This window comes from Sander lucioperca, chromosome 8 (genome assembly GCF_008315115.2).
Source record: "Sander lucioperca isolate FBNREF2018 chromosome 8, SLUC_FBN_1.2, whole genome shotgun sequence".
Classification (NCBI taxonomy): domain Eukaryota; kingdom Metazoa; phylum Chordata; class Actinopteri; order Perciformes; family Percidae; genus Sander; species Sander lucioperca.
The window spans coordinates 36,813,247-36,832,790 of record NC_050180.1 but is presented as its reverse complement, the minus strand read 5'-3'; the positions used below and the strand labels follow the sequence as shown (position 1 = coordinate 36,832,790).

The window sequence follows — 19,544 nt, the reverse complement described above, 5'->3', positions numbered from 1 at the left end:
AGTAGTTGTGTGTTTATTAGAATGAGCGACTGTGGTTGATTGTGCTGCAGCCAAATAAAAAAAACCCCACCTTAGACAGCAACTTCAAAACGCTTCTTTATTTAGAGGATGATGTCATACTGATGTCATGTGTATATATTATTGGAATAAGAGGACAGGAAGCAAGACACAGTATTTAGCCGATACACTTACAGCAGCACGTATTGGTCAAAAATACCAACCCATTATAGCAAGGTTTGCTTGAAAAAAGTAAATTAAGTAGAAAAAGGAATTTGTTCTATTCTGATGTGGCAAATGACCACCAGTGCTCCCAGTCTGTACACTGAACTGATTTCCATCATGAAGGCAGAGGGTTTATTTAGAGCAGCGAAGTGGTCTGAGCCTCTGGATCTTTGAAAGATGTTAAGCATCAATGTTAGAACGGTGTTGACTACAAGTCCCGAAACTATTTTGCCAAGAAACATCCAATGAGTCGAACTGAAATTGTTATTTTTTGCTACAAATCAATTTATCTCTACTAGTTCTGTGTTTCCACTTGAGTATTTTTTTGGGTCAAATCTGTAATTGCCAAGATAGAGAACCCGGTAGAAAATAATATGTGCAATGAATTACATATTACATAGTTTGCATTTTGTGTTTTCCGAGGCCATTTCCTTAAGTCATCCTCATCCCTCAGTAGTAGAAGGCAGAGGTATGATCACATCACCATGTTTACTTTATAAGGTGGATATCTTACACAGAAATTTAGAATTTAACTTTAAGTTCAACTTTAAAGGAAGACTGAATGTGGGAATTTCCCCAGATGACTTGCAAAAAGGATTTCACAAATTATGTAAATCTTTTACTTAATGCTGATAGGATGTTTCTTGTTTCGCGATGCTCTTTGGGACTTGTAGTTGACTTCTCTCCTCTATACTGAGGCTTGGTGATGCAACCAGGAGAGTTTTATGTCCATCCCAGAGTTGAAAAGCGCCAACAGTCTATGGGAGAAATGTAGAGGACTGTTGATGCAGAAATACTATCAGGTCGCGGCACACCTGATATACAGTAAGCTCCGCCCTTCCTGTACAGGCCATGAAGTTCATCTTCTGTTAGGAGGGAAATAAAAGAAGGCGAGGAAGCAAGAAAGGCAAGAAGTCGGAGGAGGCACAGACAAAAACCTTGGTCACCGTGTTAGCACCATGGAAGCTCCACCCACTTAGGTAAACAAGAGGCATGCAGGGAAAGAGGATGTGGAGTTAACTGTACATTATAAGTATTCTTATCCAAACTTATTATTTTACAGTTGATCTTAAACAGAGCATCCAGAGATATGAATATTATTTAATACCAGTATTTTACATTATGAAATCGTCTGGATCACTTAACGGCAGCAAAACAGTTAGAGAGCGCTGTTGTTCCAGAGCAGACAGTCGTTCTCACAGTTCCTACTGAACGGAGTGAAGGAATCACATTTAACATTTGTATCCTCTTTTAAAGAAGGGTAAGCTGTGAGGCTGGTGGAAGAAGTAGTCTTAATGTAAAAAAAAAAATCACCAGCACAGCAGTAAGACCTACTGCTGCAGGCTGCTGCAGGGAGACAGAAGCAACCACTTGGAGGTTTCGGTAAAAATGAATCCGCAGCCCTTCGTTAACGATACTTCAGTAATGCTGCTTAGTTTAACGTAATCAGCGAGCCATTAGCAGTCCTGCGTCGCCCTCTCCAAGTCTTCATCCTGCTGCCCCACCTCCTCTTCCTCCTCATCTTGCTCCTCTTTCTCGCTCAGTTCCTCTCCTATTACATCCAGCCGTGCCTCCTGCCCTGTTCGCTCCTCCTCCTCCTCCTCCTCCTCCTCCTCCTCCTCCTCCTCGTCATTATGAAGCCTCATCTCCTGCAGCTGCAGCCGTCGCTCCTCCACCAGCAGGAGGCGCTCCCTGACGCCCTCCGCTGCCGCTGCTGTGTCACTCGGACTCCCAAAGTACTGCTCGGTCCTGAAACAACAACAATTCCTGTTAGGAGTGTGTATTATATGAAGCATGTGTCAAATTATGGGGACTCACCTTACATGTGGGAATAAAAAGCTAGGATTTGTTTTAAATGTTAGGGTTAAAAGCAGCTATAATCAATATTTTGGTTGTTATTGTTTCCCTCAGCTCTACAGAGGATTACAGCGTGCATGTGTGTGTGTGTGTGTGTGTGTGTGTGTGTGTGTGTGTGTGTGTGTGTGTGTGTGTGTGTGTGTACCCATCAGGGAAGATAACAGGCATGGTCAGCCTGTCCAGCAGAGTTTTCCCTGAAGAGTCGACTTCATCCAGAGACTCTGGATCCACACGTTCCTGCTGTAACACCTGAAACACAGTAACAAACAACACATGTAATGAATGCAAATTTATACTTTCAATCTCCATGTGGCTGCAATAGTGCGCCATGGTCCGTGTGAAGTAGATCTTATCAGCTGCTTCTACTGTACATGCCTGCCAACAATGCCCTAACTGCACACGCCATTTTTTTTTACTGCTGCTGCAACACCTGACACATAATAAGACTGTCAGGTCTCTCTCCTAGCCTGTCTCACCCTCTCGGCTGCGGTGTGGAAGTTCAGAGCCAGCTCCAGTCTCTGTTGTCTCTCCTCAGCGCTGACGCTGAACTGTTTCCAGACTCGGTTGAGTCGTGGCAGAGTGTCTCCGGACGAGCGCGTGGTACAGCGCAGAGACTGACAGAGGACAACGGTCGCCTGCAGCAGCTGACGGCCATAATCATAGGTGCTCTGAAGGAAGAGAAGGGAAGACAGAGACAAACAGTCGTCTTGCTATTGTTTTCAGAATTATTTTTTGTCCTTTTTCATCTCTTAAAGTTGAAAGTTTTTAGCAATGCTAGCTGCATGACTATAAGTAGTCTGGAAGTGTCTCACCTGAGCGACGTCCACAAACTTTCTGTGTTTGTCCAACATGGTCCTGGTCTCCTGAGAGTCGTCACCCAGCCTGACATGAGTCTTCAAAAGGGCGTCCAACAGCTCGCCAAGCCACTCTACTGCCTGAACACGAACACACACAATTATCTCATCAATACAGGAAGCATTGATGTGACAATCATTTATGTAGGTTTGTGTGTTGTTGTGTGTCCTACCTGTAAAGCGTCTTCTTCACATTTGAACAGTTGGACCATCTGTAGCATCTTCAGCCTCCTCACGTCCACCATGTCCTCACACCTGCAACACACACACAATTTTTTTTTTTTAAACTCATAAGAGTCATGGGAGCTGTAGGTGTGGAATGCTAGCAAAATACATGGGAGTCTCAAGGTGCTAAATCCGATCATAGTTCAGTAGTAGATGCACTTTTTATCTTAGACCTCAATATCATGTTTCCAGCTTTTCAGAAAGAATTAAAGAAACCCCATGTGGCTTCCTGCTGTGAAAACAAGAAGAAGAAGACAGTTACCTCTGCTTGCGGAGCTGCATCTCCTCCATCACAGCCTGGATGTGCTGAACATTGTCCTGCTGTTCTCCAGGTGGACTCTCCGTTTCCTCCAGAGGCCATGATGGCTGGGTGCACATCTGCTCCATTAACAGCGCCCCCTTCTGACGCAGAGAAGCAAGACCTGCCTCTGCATGGATAGATGTAGATGTATATACTTAACACCACAACAAAAAGTTTTATATATATCCAATAAAGCTGACTCTGATTATTAACAAGCTTTATCATTCAGAGCACGAACCGACAGTCTGCAGCTTCTCCTCCAACAGTTTGAGGTTTTGTTGAATCGAAGCTCCGTCAGCTGGAGCTACGTCAGCACAGAGCATGCCCAGTAAACCGTCCAACAGCTGGGACAACTGCAGAGACAAACACGGAGCTTTGATTGCTCAGAATAAATCACATACATTTTTATTTTCTTGCCACTTTCCCACATGCAGCTGTAATGTTCGGGTTTTAGTTTGTGAACAAATCAACAGTTGATCCATTACTTTACCTCCTGAAGAACTGCTAAAAGACCAAGAAATTGTGTTGTGTATGATATAATCTTTTTTCTTTTGATGGGCAAAGGCTAGCAGTTTCCCCCTGCCCACAGTATTTGTGCTAAGCTAGGCTAAACACATCCTGGACCTATCTCTGTACTGGACACACAAATATTAACTTTTTTTTTTTTTAACACAGGGCTGTTTCCAGTATGAACACCCAGTACAAATGACAGCTGATACAGAGAGTGAAAGTGTGTGTGTGTGTGTGTGTGTGTGTGTGTGTGTGTGTGTGTGTGTGTGTGTGTGTGTGTGTGTGTCTGTGTTACCTCCTGTGTGGTGCTGTGGAAGCCCTGCGCCGCCTGCAGGACATTCTGTCGGCCCTCCAGCTGAGCTGCCTGTTGGTAGCAGACATCACTCAATTGCTGCTGCAGCGCCTTTAGCTCCACCACCTCTTCCTCCTCCCCGGCACTGAGCAAGGCAGCGATCTGCTGGTTCAACTCCACATACACCGCAAACCACTCCTGTACAAACACACAGGCAAAATCAGTCCACACGACAGTCCTGCATAGTGTTCTGTTTTTCTTGAAACCTTTTTTGAGAGGGGTTGATTTAACTTTTAGTTTTGTGGTGATGTTGAATTGTATGGCAATACACTGAAGAGTTTCTAGTCTACTCTGACTGATCGGTAATAAATCATTAAATAAACCATGAAAAGCATTTTTTTAAGAGAAAAAGTTTGATATGTTGGCAAATATGTTAATTGGCTTTCTTGCTAAGAAGATTGATACCACTCTCATATTTGCACATCAAATATTAAGCTGGAGTCAGGACACAGTTAGCTTGGCTTAGCTTAGCATAAAGACTAGAAATGGGGCGAAACAGCAGTAATTATCACGCTATATCTTGTTTGTTTAATCCAAGTCTTGATATCCAGGGTGTCACTTCTCCTGTCATGTTGAGTTAAGGGTTGTTATTTCTGTAAATCGGCTTACAACAAGAGAGATGACTCAAACCACAACATGAAAGCATCATATGAAATGCATTAAGAGTGAATTTGTTTCTGTGATCTTTCTGACCTTTTCACCGTCCATCTGCAAACAGCAGAGTGAAAGCATCAAAAGACAAACTCAACTCAGATCTGTATTTGACCCCAAATCTGATTCATCAGTTTGTGCTCGTCACATGTTGACTGTGTGTGTGTGTGTGTGTGTGTGTGTGTGTGTGTGTGTGTGTGTGTGTGTGTGTGTGTGTGTGTGTGTGTGTGTGTGTGTGTGTGTTTTCAATGTGTTGCATTACACTGTGCTGGCTCTCGATCTCCTCATGTTTCTGCTGCAGGGCCTGAGCGGCTCGCATTGAGTCTCCGATCGCCTGCTGAGTCTTCAACAGCTCTGAACCTGGACCCTGCAGCCAGGTGACCACCTGAGATAAAGAGAGAGAGAGAAAAAACACAAAACACATACTTAGTGATCTCCTATAGAGGGAGAAAGTGGGAACAGATGTTCCCATTCATTTTCTTCACAAACTCATAGTTGGAGCACTTGCACGGTTTGGACTGACATGAAACGCTTTCGGTTGAATCATCAGTGCAAAAGACTAATTGTGTTAGCAACTGTGTTAGACATTATCTGGCTTTTATCTCATAAAAAGCTAAGCCTGTGCACATACAAATGTAAGATGAGAAGTTAACTATGACTCCCAAGGTGCATTTCAATAAAAAAACATTTCATTTAAACACAGTGAGCCACCGTGCACGAAACCAGGACCCTGAAAATGAAACAGCTAAATTAAATTCATTCAGTCATCACTCATTTTATTATTTATTTATACTTGTGCTTTTCCTACTGTGACATGTCAAAATGTGAAAAATGGCTATTTGGAGACACAAGTCTTAGAGCTGCAGTGCAGCAGAACGACCAGCAGGAGGTTCTCAGGCTCTGCTGGTCTTTCTGTGATCAACATGATATCACATATAGAATTTTCTTTGATTGTCACTGTCCAAAAATATTTTTCTCATATAAATAGTTTTTATTAAAATCACTTTTACTTTTCTATCCACTTACAGTAAAGCCAACGGAAATAGAAAAAGGGAAATTGAAAATTGATATCCAACAGCTGAAGCATACAGTATGATGGGTGGGAATATATAGACCTTATCACAGTATAACTGAATTTATGAATTGGCTTTGCTCTTTTATTAAGTTTGAAGAGACAAAAAAAAAAATAAAAAACAAATATCTATATATATATCTATATCTATATATATATCTATATATATATATATATATATATATATATATATATATATATATATATATATATATATATATATATATATTATACACACACACACACACACACACACACACACACACACACACAAAAAGAATGGTAAAAATTGAAGCAGAGGCAGTCAAGCTCCAAAAAACGCTGAATCCTACATTTCCCAAAATGCAACTTTTCGATCTCTGCCTTGTAAATGCCCACATCTTTCAAACTCAACGTCCCAAGTTAGTAGCAACGGTGGACTGTTCAAAATGTGAAGACTCAAAATCATTTACTCATTTTATCTATTTATCTAATAAAAAGTATTTGTATTTTCCACAATATTTACAATGTAAATTACAGATTTGTGGAAACTGAGTTTGCCTTGTTTGGTAGTGACCTCATGTTTTGTTGACATTTACATTGTTTAAAAAAAAACCAAATCCGTTAAAAAGGCTGTCTGTGTGTTTGTCTATTACAAAATAAAGTTATGAGTGGAAGTTTAAATGTTTCCTAAAGTACTATGCAGTGCAGTAACATCTGGAACGTTTTATCCAGATGTGTGTGTCAGTATCATGACTCAATTGTATTTATCAGGTCAGTGACGCCTTAAAGAACTAACACACACACACACACACACACACACACACACACACACACACACACACACACAGTTCAATCCAGAACTAGGCCATCCCCCTCCCCTACCACAAATCCTCCAGACTAGCGACCGACATGTTGCGGTTCCCATGGCAACCCCAGGCTCATCTCCAAGACAGTGGTGTTGCCCATCAGCCCCTGCGGCTGCAGGAGCCCCAGTAACAACAGAAGAGTCTACTTCTACTGAAGTGCTGCTCACTGACACGGTTTTTGAGGGTCAAAGGTCAAAGACTTCATGATAAAAGAATCTGGGCGAGAGACTTTTAAAGACTGAGGAGGCTAATACTGTAGCAGGACAATGTGATGTGGATGGATATATTTAAACATTCCTACTCTGTTCAGGAACATGAACTGCAGTTTAAAAAGTGTATTATTATATATTATTGTATATTATTAGCAGTGAACAATATTAAAAGGAATAGTTTGACATTTGGGAAACACACTTATTCACTTTCTTGAGGAGCCACAAATGGCTGTCCAATAAATATGGAGCTACAGCCAGCAGCTGGCTAACTTAGCTTAAAGGACACTTCTGGTTTATTTCAATCTGGCGTATTTCCCATAAATGTCTCTATTGTGGCTCTATGGGTGGTGCTAACTCTGCACTCACCACCTCCACTGTAGACATTCAGGGAAAAGAGGACTCGTACAAAACAACGTATAAAGGGAACAGGTGCATGAGCCTGCTACAGCTTTCAAAATACACATGATTTTTTTAAACACTTGTTTCTGAATCTAACCGAAAGTTAACACAGAATTTAGGCACCTAGGACGGCTATTATGGCTAACTAAATTTGGATCTACATCTGGGGCAACTTGCACATTGTTTGTCTACTTGTGTGAAACACAGACTAGACACAGGGGGAAACAGCTAATCTGGCTCTGTCTAAAAGGTAAAAAAAAAAATCCTCCTACCATTCATGTCTCAGTAATGTTTTAGTCTTGCTGCATTTTTCAGAAAACAAAACAATCAAAATGATGAATCATCCCCAAGGTTGAAAAAACTAAACAATTTACAACTTAAATAAAAGAAACTGGCCAGTAAATAAAGCCAATCAGAGTTTACAAACTGCATGTTGACACACAATTTACAGACAGGCTTACAGGGTGTGTGTGTGTGTGTGTGTGTGTGTGTGTGTGTGTGTGTGTGTGTGTGTGTGTGTGTGTGTGTGTGTGTGTGTGTGTAAGAGTTACCTGCATGACCTTGGCATGGATCTCGTCCAGCTGGGTGCGTTTGTTTCGCTGCCTGCAAAGCTCCTGGTATCTGGTGTACTGCTCTCTGAGCGAGTCCAGCAGCTTCATCACCTGAGGCTGAGCCAGCAGCTCCTCCTCCATGGGACACCAGGCTGGACCTGGGGGTCAGAGGGCAGAGAGAGGTGAGGCCTGTGGGGGTTATAGTCAAGGACGTCTCCTCATCTCTGGTCTAATTGTACAAAAAGTTCCCTGCAAAGGTTCCATTTCAGGACATTAAAAGGATTTTTTAAACAGTTTGTCTGAGAAGAGGAAGCTTCTCTGGAGTGATTAAGACATCTGTCACTTGTCTCATAAATTAGAAAACGTAATGGTCCACATATATGTGGACACTCAAACATTGCAGCCCTACAGTATGTGATTGTTGAACATTCTAAAATCAGGTTTTTTTCCACCAGATTTTGGAACCTGGCTGCAGAGATTTACCCCCATTCAGCCACAAGAGCATTCATGAGGTCGGACACTGATCTTGGGTGATGAGGAGAGACCACTGTCACACCATGCTTATACAGAGTTTCTGCAGGTTTCACCGAGTCAAATTTAAGACTTTTTAAGACCACTATGATTGAAATTTAAGACCTTTATCACAACATCAACTAAGCCCTAAATTCAGTTTTTTTCAGTATCGCTAAACTTGCACTTTCCTATAGCTGAAGAATAAAATCCGTTTTATGTCTATGGTATAATCTCAAAAAGACTTGCGCCAATAACACGAAAGCTGATTGGCTGCAATATAAGTTGCATGTTGGTCTCATTTGTAGTTGTAATAAAGCAAATTATATTTGGACTAGCGAAAGAAAGACTACAAGAAACACTACAAAATAAAAAAGCATTAGGGGTAGCGTTGCACGGATGTAGAAAAATTAAGACCTGTTTAAAATTATTTAAGACCTAGAACACAATACTTCAGTGAATTTAAGACTTTTTAAGACCCTGCGGAAAACCTGTTATACTGTACCTAGAACTCAAGCGGTCTATGCTGTACCCTCATACACTGCGTCATACTGTAGTAATCTGTGTACTCTGGAACAAGTTAATGGCAGCATTCAACTGTCCATTTCCAACAACTACAACACAGCTCAGAGAAAAAAAATGGCACAAAACAACACAGATGGCATCTATCCCTCCATCCTTCTGACTGAGCTGGACCCGCACAGGGACACCTGGATGACTGACAGCTGCTTTCTCACCTCCCTGTCCTCCTCCTCCCTCCGAGCCGTTAAAACGACGCTGCTGCAGCTCCGACAGCAGCTCATGACCTGCAGACAGACAGAGCGAGAGAGAGAAAGAGAGAGTGGGGGGCGGTTTGAGATACAAAAGCCTGTTATAAAAGCATTTGAAACAATCATCAGTGTTTGTGTACATGCGGTTTTATTATGAAAGGCGCTGGTAGAGGGAGGAGGGTGGTACCACAAACAAAGACTCTTTCACCTCTGCCCAACACACAGACACAGGCTGCTTAGTACAGTGAACACAGCCATCCATCCATCAATCATCCATCCTTAGTGTCTATTTAGCTCAAGGTCTTGGTGGCAGCAGACTAAAGTATCCTAAACCTCCCTCTCTCCACCCACATCCTCCAGGTCAGGGTGAGCCCAGACACCCCGACACGGAGAGTTAGTTAGGTTGCTTGGATCCATGATTCTTTCAGTCACTATTCAAAGTTCATGACCACAAGTGAGAGTAGTTGTGTACACAGTAAGCAAGAAATTAAAAAAGTTGAAAATAAAAGTGTTGGTTGGGTTATTATTTTGACTGTATGAGCTTTTTTTGCACTGCATGAGAGGAATCTACTTAAAAAATCCTTAAAATCTGCATTTTAACACTTTTTTTTTTTTTTCTTTGAGCACAGATTATACTCATTGCAATGAACTTTATGAATAGGTGCACGATTTGCTGTCCTAAAACAATAGACAATCAGGTGCCCATTTGAACATTTTAAAGAGCGTTTTCCTGCTGTAAACATTCCTCATGTTCATACTGGCCATTAAAGGGTTCCTTCCTAATGTGTTTTGTACAAAAATGAATTCAAAAGTTTATCTGAAGCTAAAATGAGGCTTCAACAGTCTGAGTTAGAAACATCAAGTGGATGTCTTCCACAGCTAAAGCCTTTTCAGTATAAAATTCCCTCAATGTGTTTCCCTGTTGCGCTGCAATGTAAAATTGTCATCACATTTACGCAACGACATGCATGTCTGAAAGGGGCTTAAATGAGAGGAGATGATATTTACCGGTCTGAAGGACAGTCTCTGGGTCAAAGGACGGCAAGAGGGCGCAGTCAGCCGATCTGCAGAGGACAGAGAGACACACAGCTCTGGATTTCATCTGTCTACTGTTGGTACACTTCAAAGTATGTGTGTATATGTGTGTGTGTGTGTGTGTGTGTGTGTGTGTGCGTGTATGTGCGTACTTCTCCTTGTCCACTGCACTGTTCTTGTCACTGTCGTTGATAATAGACAGCTCGTCCAGCAGTGACGTTGACTCCTTGGTGAACTTCTCAAAAACCTGACAAAAAAATAAAACCTAAAAGGTAAGGTTACCGCAACAACGAGCTTCTTCTTCTTTTTTATAAGTAAACATCAAATAGATAAATTAATTTAAGATAAAATACTAACCAGTCTCTTGTTGAGCCAGTCATTGTGGTCGTAGTCCAGACTTCCTCCAAAATCGTCCGTCAGCTGACAGGGTTCAATGTAACGAGTCAACTTATTGGCCGAAACCAGGATCACCTGACAGGAAGCACAGAGTAAAATTTTGACCTTTAGAAGTGAGAGAGACAAGGACTGTCCCAATACCCACGCTACCAACACAGCATGAAAGTGTTCATGACATGACAATACAATCGCATATTCACAGTTACTGTATTTTCATGAATTAAACATCTATATGATTTAGTAAATATGTATTATATTATCTGAGCTGTGAAATACAAGAATTCTGGTGAGATTGGTGGACAATGAAGTACAAAACATTGAAATGACAAACTCATCTGACTCTAAATACATAACCATTTTATGGAAATGTTTGACTTCTAGGTTGATCCCTGTGTTCTATCTTTTGGAAAACACAACTAATACTTCACATATAAACATTTGATATGACCGCCACAGATGATTCTCTCAGCACAGCAGCATATTGATATTGTTGACATAACTGTGGGTGAAATATCTTTTATAAGCTTTCCTCTGGCATGTTTCAATGTATTAAAGCATACAGTATGTAATGTTGGATACAACAAATGATGGGTAGTCATAATCATGACAAAGGTTGCTTTTCATTCTGCAAATTATGCTTCCTCGCTTCTCCATCGTCCAGCCAGTGACTCAATAACTGAACTCCAAAACATGAAATGTGTCTCAGAGGAGACGAGGAGGGAAGAGAGCGGAATCACAGGTGTATTCTATTATGACGTTTTTTTAACTAAAGAAAACACTTTATTAGCATCAATGAAGGCTCTAAAAACTAATACTTTTTAGATTATTAAATTATGAGATGCGTGTGTAATCCAAATCATGAATGAATCATAAAACCAAATCATCAATAAAAATTACTGTTCTTCTTTTTTTTTTGGGTCAAAAGGTTTCTCTTTTCTTATTTTTTGTTCAAAGTTAATCTTGGCTCGTCTAAAACCAGTTGCAGTTATTATGAGTACAATAATATCAGCCTGATCGTGAAAAGCACATACTTCCTGTACCTGCAAACTTTTACACTCTAATTATAGGTTTTATTTATTTCCATTTATTAATGATGTTACTGCTCCATCACATCTGTTCTGTTTTAAAGTAATGAACTACTATCAGTTGTCTATTGGTGTTATTAAGTCAACTTCTGTGATGCTCTAATGCAGTAGCAGTAATATGGATGCCACATGTTCTTCTTTAAAACACTTCTTTTTCTTTACACATGCAGGGCAGTTGAGATGATGTTCGTAATGAGTTACTGCTGTTCCTTTACCGGGAGAGAATGAGGAGGATGAGGAGCCACGTTAGGCAAATGGAAAGTGTGCATGAAGCTGTGATGCAGCTCGGACACGTTACCTCTGGAGCCCTGCTTATTTTGGGAAGACGTAATTATAGTCCCCTGTTTTCTTAGGACTTAGGAGTCACTGCAGTCAGCACTGAAGAATCATACTGAGACTTTGGTCTATTTTTTGACACATAAATCAAAGTTTAGGAACATTGTTGAGACATTTTCTTAGACGTTTAATACCAGCTGTGCGCTGGTCACAGATTACATTTCTTGCAATGCTTCAGTCTACCAACCCAAAAGAGTTCTGAATCACAAGACAAACTTCTCCTTCAGTTTCCCAGAGCACTTTCTAAATCTGGAGATAGTGTTCAGTGTTCATTAACAGCCTGCAAGCTACAAAAAGAAACAACTTCTACTTTCAAATTTAGGCATTCACCAATTTTGTGTCTGTACAAACTGTAGGTTTTATCCTTTCCTATTATTAATAAAACACTCTTTGAACTGCACTATGAAAGGTTGCTTTACAAATAAACTTGGACAGTCAGACAGCTGGTAGTGAGTCGTTCTTCCAGCTGCCGCTGCAGCAGATGCTGTCGGAGAAATTGGACTCAACTCTGTGTGTGTGTGTGTGTGTGTGTGTATTTAACTGTTAGGTCAGAATTCAGAGCAGCTGTATGACACACACCCCACTGTGACATCCAAAGACACACTCCATAGTTTAGATGAGTCACATTTCAACAGTCACAGGAATCATCCTTTCAGCAGCTGTGTGTGTGTGTGTGTGTGTGTGTGTGTGTGTGTGTGTGTGTGTGTGTGTGTGTGTGTGTGTGTGTGTTTAAATTAAGTGAAGAAGATGAGCGCTCTAACATATTTAAATAAACTAAATCCCCGCACATTAAATATCTAAGCATTTCATCAATCAAAATGTATTTAATATGTGAACAATCTTACAACTCAACAATAAAACTGTTACTGTTCATTATCTGACTCCTAAATCTTAAATGTCGGACTGTCCTTGAACGCACCAACAGGGACAGTCTCTGCTCTAAGCACACAAGGATAACTCCACTTTTACTTAAAAATGAATAAGTCAGCTAAATGTTGACTGTGATGGATTATCTATTAGGCTATCTGCAGCAACTTTCATGTTCACGCTCACCAACTATCTCCAGTTACCGTGGCAACAACTATAGAGCCAACAAGGCTACAGAAATCTGGGTCACAGTCACTACTGATCTCTGTCTGTAAAACCATCTGTTGTAATAGAGGAGTAGGTTGGCCGAATATCATTCACACAGACACACACATATCGACCGTGGCTCAGGTTTCCAGCAGCACTCAGGACAGTTTTTGATGCTCAAGGTTATCAAAACTGGCTCAGATTCTCTCTGTTTAATATCAGCTAACAACACAATTCAAGAGTGTGTCAGTGTTCTGGACCACACTGTCTTCAGAAGAGCAAAAACTGAAAATACAGATGGTTTTTTGGTTTGATTTGTCTCTGAAGTTATTACAAAGTTAATAATAATAAAAACTGGGTTATTTAAACTGGTTCTCGTTCAGAACAGCTATAAAGACTTTTGCCTTCAGATGTGGCGGGATAACAAGTCAACAATATGGAACCCTTTAATATTTAGGGAAAGGAGAACCAGATAGTCTCACTGGCTGAGAAGTAGGTACATATCACACACAGTCAAACAGCGCAGGGAAACATTAAAAAGGTCATAAGATGATAGAAAAGAGATCATAAAGCGCAGTGGAGCAAACACCCATTTTGGGCCGAGAACAGGCTCGCAGCATGCACCTGGATTCAGCCCGAAAGAATGTGAAAGAAATTGAACAATATCAGAACCACTTCCTCCATTGTTGCATGTCCCACAACAGTTTACTTCATACTGTACGTCCAACAAAAAAATTCATGGTAATCCATCTAAATTTGAGATGTTTAAATCTGGACCAAAGTGGTGAAACGTCCAGCGGCCCACATTGCTGTCTCCAGTGCCACGTTGCTGGCATGACTAAAAAACATAATTAGTCCTTCTGTTACCTTTTTAATGACATACTGTATAACCACGTATAGCCAGCCACGTCAGTTTGTAAAAGACAGTGGAAACACTAGGAGAACCCTCGCACCAAAGCCTCACAAGGTTCATAAGAGTTCAAGTCATGAAAAGCCCAATGTTACAGGTTAAGTTCCCACAGTGGGAAAGGCGACCAAACCCCACACAACGATTTGAGGTTACCTGAGCTCAATAACAGCTTTCACAACAGACGTACATCATTCTCTTTTAAAATAGAAAACTCTGGTTGGTTGGAACCAGTTCAGTTAGAACAAGCTGAGCGACTCACCTCGAAGCCCAGGCGGTCTTTCTCCTTCCAGAAACAGAAGTGTGTGACCTTCTTATCCCAGAATTCATCTGGCTTTACCACGCAGACCAACGACACCTCAGCTGGAATCACATTCTGAAAAAGCACCAATAGCATCATCATCATCCTTAGCTTAACAACGTAATGCAGTCATGTACTGTATGTCATTATGACTGAGCCTAGAGGGACGGGTAATGTGTTTGTACCTGCAACATGAGCACCACAGTCTTCACGATGTTCCACTGAGACTTCCGCCCGTCCACAATAACTGTGAAACCCCGAGCCTTACACTTGTCACTGAGAGAGACAGAGAGAGAGAGAGGGAGCATTTTATAGGAAAAAGATATTCAAACCATGAACAACACACACCAACATTTACATACAGAGTTTCCTGTTCATGCGGTATTTGGGTTGCCCAACCAAACTGACTTAAAGTGTAAGTTTGTTGTATGGTGTTTGGGTGGTGCATTCATGTCCAATTACTTAGATTGTATAAAACAGTTTGCGAATCAGAAGTTAGCGTTAGAATGCAATGGTGTTTTACAGCGGGCTCTTCTGAACGCTAACACACTTTAAACCAGGGGTCACCAACCTTTTTGAAACTGAGAGCTACTTCCTGGGTACTGAGTCATACGAAGGGCTACCAGTTTGATACACTCTTCTGAAAATAACAAATTTGCTCAGTTTGCCTTTAGTTATATATGATTATTTCGCCAGGTTGCTACTGTGTTCTTGGATCAATGTTATCATAACCAATACAAACCACATCCAAAACTACAAAAATAAGACCTGAAAATATGGTATTGGATAATACAAGACAATGTGCATGAAATTGGGATTGTATATTAGTGGACTAGACATTTATGTATTCGCTGAATCAGATATTATTTTTCATTGGAGAGTGTAACACCAGCTCCTATGGAGAGTGTCGCATTATGAGTTGATTGATTGTAGCCTTGATGTTTCTTGTTTTATGAAACACAGTCACACTACAGGAATTTCAAACAGCTTGTGTAATGTGTTTTGGAGGAAATAAATTCCTGTCAAATGATAATGAGTTGAAACATCTGCCGACACCTTTACTGCAGAAATGAAACAGGGACTGAATCGTCTGTCAAGCTGCCAAAAATTACCGCTGTCAGAGAACATCATAATGTGGAGCTCAAAAAAGTACCGGAGAAAATCATTCTGACACGAGACAGTGAGAGTATGCTGAGTTTTAATGGCAGTATTTCATGTTTCACTTTTACATGAGAAAAGTCTTCAAGGATGAGGACTCTCAGACAGGACTAATCCGAAAGTGTTTGTATCTTCAAAAACTGTTGGAAAAGGAGGGGTTATTTTATAATCAGGGTCATCTCATATTCGGGCCAATACGATAAGACCCAAGTTGTAATCAACTAGAATCATCCTTTAAGCTTTTTACAGTACAGCTGAACATGCTGGATTCAGACACAGGAGCCAAGATATAAAGTACAGATCCAGCAGATCTTCAGTGATGAGTTAATGCCAAACTAGTCTCACTTTGCCAGACCTTCCTCCAAAGTGCTGTGGAGGTGGGTCTGGTGAGTCCACACAGCATTCCGGGATGGGAGAAAAACATGCGCCGATTTATTGGCATTTCTTTAAACCAATCACAATCGTATTGGGCGGCGCTATGTGCCATACGGAGCAACGGCGCCTCTGGAAGGAACTTGTTTTGGTGGAACGTGTACGGTCAAAAGTAGTTTTAGTCGTGCAACAGAAAACTCAGATTGGACAGATAGTCTAGCTAGCTGTCTGGATTTACCCTGCAGAGCTCTGAGGAGCAGTTAACCATAGTCCTCATAAATCCACCGGAGTTTAGAATGCCAACACAAAGAAAGCCCAAAGGTAACGGACATCTAGCATAAATGACGGACATCAGGCGGAATTTCCGGCAGCACCGGAGCAATCCCGGAAGTGGAACGTCGTGTATATAGACAAACGCCAAACATACCTGGGGATGCTGAGCAGGTAATCCAGTGTGGCGCTGAGCTCCTCCATGCTGGTCTGATCTGAACTGAGAGGGATGGTCAGGATCAGACCACTGCGCCGGTCTTTGCCCCCTAAAGAAAGACAGACGGGTAGATCTAATTACTGACAGCATGTAAACTGAGGTTATCCAGTCCTGACATGTAGACATGTTATCTCATGGTTTCGTGTGTGCGTGTGTGTTTTACCTGACAGAAAGGCCAGTTTCTTCTTGAGGATGGGGAGCATGTTGGTCGCTTCCACGGTAACGTTGGACATCTGTAGACACACAAACACACAACACTTAACAGGATAGGTTCACATTTTTTCAAATTTATCTTAAAATGACCTTCACATGCTCATATGTACATTAGGGCTGGGTACCAAATTCAATCATTTTTAGATACCAACCAAATTGCCTCTGAAGTATTGAGTATCGAAACATGCCTCGTCATTCAATACCCAATTTCAATACCTAATGAGTAAATCTCATCCGTGTCAGTCAGACAATAAGCATGCAGCAGACTTCTAAAAAAGATCTAATTATGCTTGTGATTGGCTGCTTAGCATTACAGGTCGTAGAGGCAGGCAGGAAAAACTCTACGTTACACACAGAGATGGGGCTCACGTAGTAGGAGCTGAAAAATAAATAAAAACATTTGTGCCGTAATGTTAGAATTTCTTTGTTAAAAAAAAAAGTATCGTTAAGGAACCAGTATCGAAGTCACGGTATTTGTGAATGATACCAGCCCTAATGAACATTGAAATAGTTTTTGGTGCACAATCGCAGCCATTAGTCCACATCTCTCAGTGCTCAGATTACAAACACACTGGAAATCAACACAGGAGTTTGACAGTCAAATTCCAGTTGATAAAATAAACTACTATTGGGTCACTAATAAAGACTGTAGCAGCACAGATACACTACAACCCCCCTGCTGAAGTATTATAGGAATGTTATATAGACAGCCCAGTGATTTTCCATAAGGATTTTCTCTCCGCTGGCATCCCTCCCAGCAGATTCAGATTCTTGGCTTTACACATTCAGCTCAATCTGTGATTTACTGTATGTTTCATTAGTTTGTTAGCTGTCAGTCAGGAAATCAGTCAGTTTATATTTCTGTCAATTGGTTGAGATTTAAATGAAATAATAAATAGACTAATTGATGATGAAAATAATTGTTAGGTGCAGCCCTAGTTTGAACTTTTTAGGCACAAAAATGTTCTTGATCTTATGCTGACACACTTTTGTGTGATAATACGATTGAAATAGTGGACGTGACACAATTTAGCACGAATCAAAGACTTTAGGATTTCATTTGGAGTAATGTTTTGTCCATGGCATTCATATCGTTTAGTCTTCCCATCATTCTTTGATGCTCATTTTGTACTATTAAAGGTCCTGAAAACCAAAGTCATGCCAGCAGTTTTGGTTATTTCACAAAAAAAAGTTATGCATTTGGGTTTTTTCTGTGGTCTTCTCACTGGCTTAAAGTCATGGAAGAAACAAGATGTCACATATATCAGGATTTAGCAACATTTGAATTAAAATGTGATGACAGTTGGTTTACAAGGGATGTTACTTTATGTTGCCAATTAAATTTGGACAAACTGCACCCCACAGTCATGATGAAGCAGATGAGTTATTTGATTTGAGTTAGTTTTATTTTAGTTACTATTAATAAATAAAATGTTTCCGCTCCAAAATGTAACTTTAATTGTTGCGTTGCTAGTCAGGAATATTTATTTTTATACAGAGAAATACAAAAAAAAAAAAAAAAAAAAGACACCGAGTTTAATATTCACTATTATTTTTTATATATGTTTACTTTTATACTGTTACTAAACATTTGTATTGTTTTTGTTCGACTGTTCTGCTCAACTTTGATTCCATTATTTGATATAAATGTTATTATCATCATTAGTAGTAGTGGTAACGTTAGTGGTAGTATTTGTGGTGATAACTAAGTCTCGTTAGTTACCGCAGCAACAGTCAGCCCTGCTGCAGGGCTTGTTCTTCCTCCTCCCCAGCCTGCCTGCGGCCTGGCTGCAGCAGCAGGACGGCCCGGCTCGGTTTGTCTCGGCTTGGTTCGGCTCGGCCCACAGACACAATGACCTACATTCGGCAGCTGCAGGCTGCTGCGGCAGCTCTAACCTCCCTCTCCTCAGCCTCCATTCACTCCGTATCGACAACTTTGGTAACAATCAACAATCAGTATTGATAAGGCGGATTTTCTTACCTTTCAGTCAAATCTGCAGCATTATAACGTTAACGTTACTGTCCTGATTTTTTCTCCCTATCCTCCTCCTCTTCTCCTCCCGTGTCTCTCTTTTTGCTCTGCAGCTATTCCTCTTCTTCTTCTTCTTCTCCTCCTCCTCCTCCTCTTCCTCCTCACAGGCTGATGTATCCGCAGATATTTAATCTAGTTCCCGTTAAACACTGAAGATCTTAGTTTGCTCTCCGTTAGCTTTGAACAACAGTGAAAACACACAGAAAGCAGGCGGTGGAGCTCACTGCTCTGCGCAGCCTCAGTGAAGCCCAATAAATGAACACGACTTCCGGTAAAGCGACATTCTTAATAAAAGCCTGGAGCAGGGATGTCAAACTCATTTTCACTAAGGGCCACACTGGAAAAAGAGAATCACACCAAGGGCCACACATGTAGAGTTTATTGACGTGCTTTTGTTACTGCATGTCACTTTTTTTTTTTTTAATTATAGTAGCTTTTTTCTTAATTTTTGTTGTTTTTGTTTCCGACTTTTTTGTGGCTTTCTCAGAAATTTGTCACCTTTTTGTAAATGTGTTGCTTTTTCCGACATTTTTGTACGCTTTATGTCGCATTTTTGTTGACATGAAGCCCTACAAAATTCATCAAAAGAGTTCCTTAGCCATCATAGAATTTAGCAAATCAAGCAAAACAATGATATTTTTTTTTAACAACAACCTGTTTCACAGCCTGAATATAAAAACTCAGCTTCTGGGGGAATTTCTGAGTCTCAGAGTCGACAAATCTGCCATATTCTGCTTTGAATGTCAGGTAATTGCAGTTTAAAAAACACTTTCCTGTGTTTTTGGTTTGGCGCACAACTAGGCGGGCCAAAATT

General features: G+C 40.8%; 1 protein-coding gene across 1 annotated transcript; it reads right to left on the bottom strand.

Moving 5' to 3' along the window:
* Positions 1 to 78: 78 nt before the first annotated feature.
* On the bottom strand, positions 79 to 18,783 carry sestd1 (SEC14 and spectrin domains 1). The gene is made up of 19 exons (XM_031279290.2): positions 18,680 to 18,783; positions 16,649 to 16,718; positions 16,426 to 16,534; positions 14,654 to 14,744; positions 14,430 to 14,543; positions 10,727 to 10,840; positions 10,522 to 10,616; positions 10,343 to 10,398; positions 9,302 to 9,370; positions 8,055 to 8,212; positions 5,235 to 5,357; positions 4,265 to 4,459; positions 3,698 to 3,812; positions 3,421 to 3,586; positions 3,107 to 3,188; positions 2,892 to 3,014; positions 2,556 to 2,747; positions 2,225 to 2,328; positions 79 to 1,971 (listed from the first exon to the last, which is right to left on the bottom strand). The coding sequence occupies exons 2-19, from the start codon at positions 16,716 to 16,718 to the stop codon at positions 1,680 to 1,682; spliced, it is 2,268 nt and encodes a 755-aa protein (XP_031135150.1). The 5' UTR covers positions 18,680 to 18,783; the 3' UTR covers positions 79 to 1,679.
* Between the last annotated feature and the right edge of the window lie 761 nt (positions 18,784 to 19,544).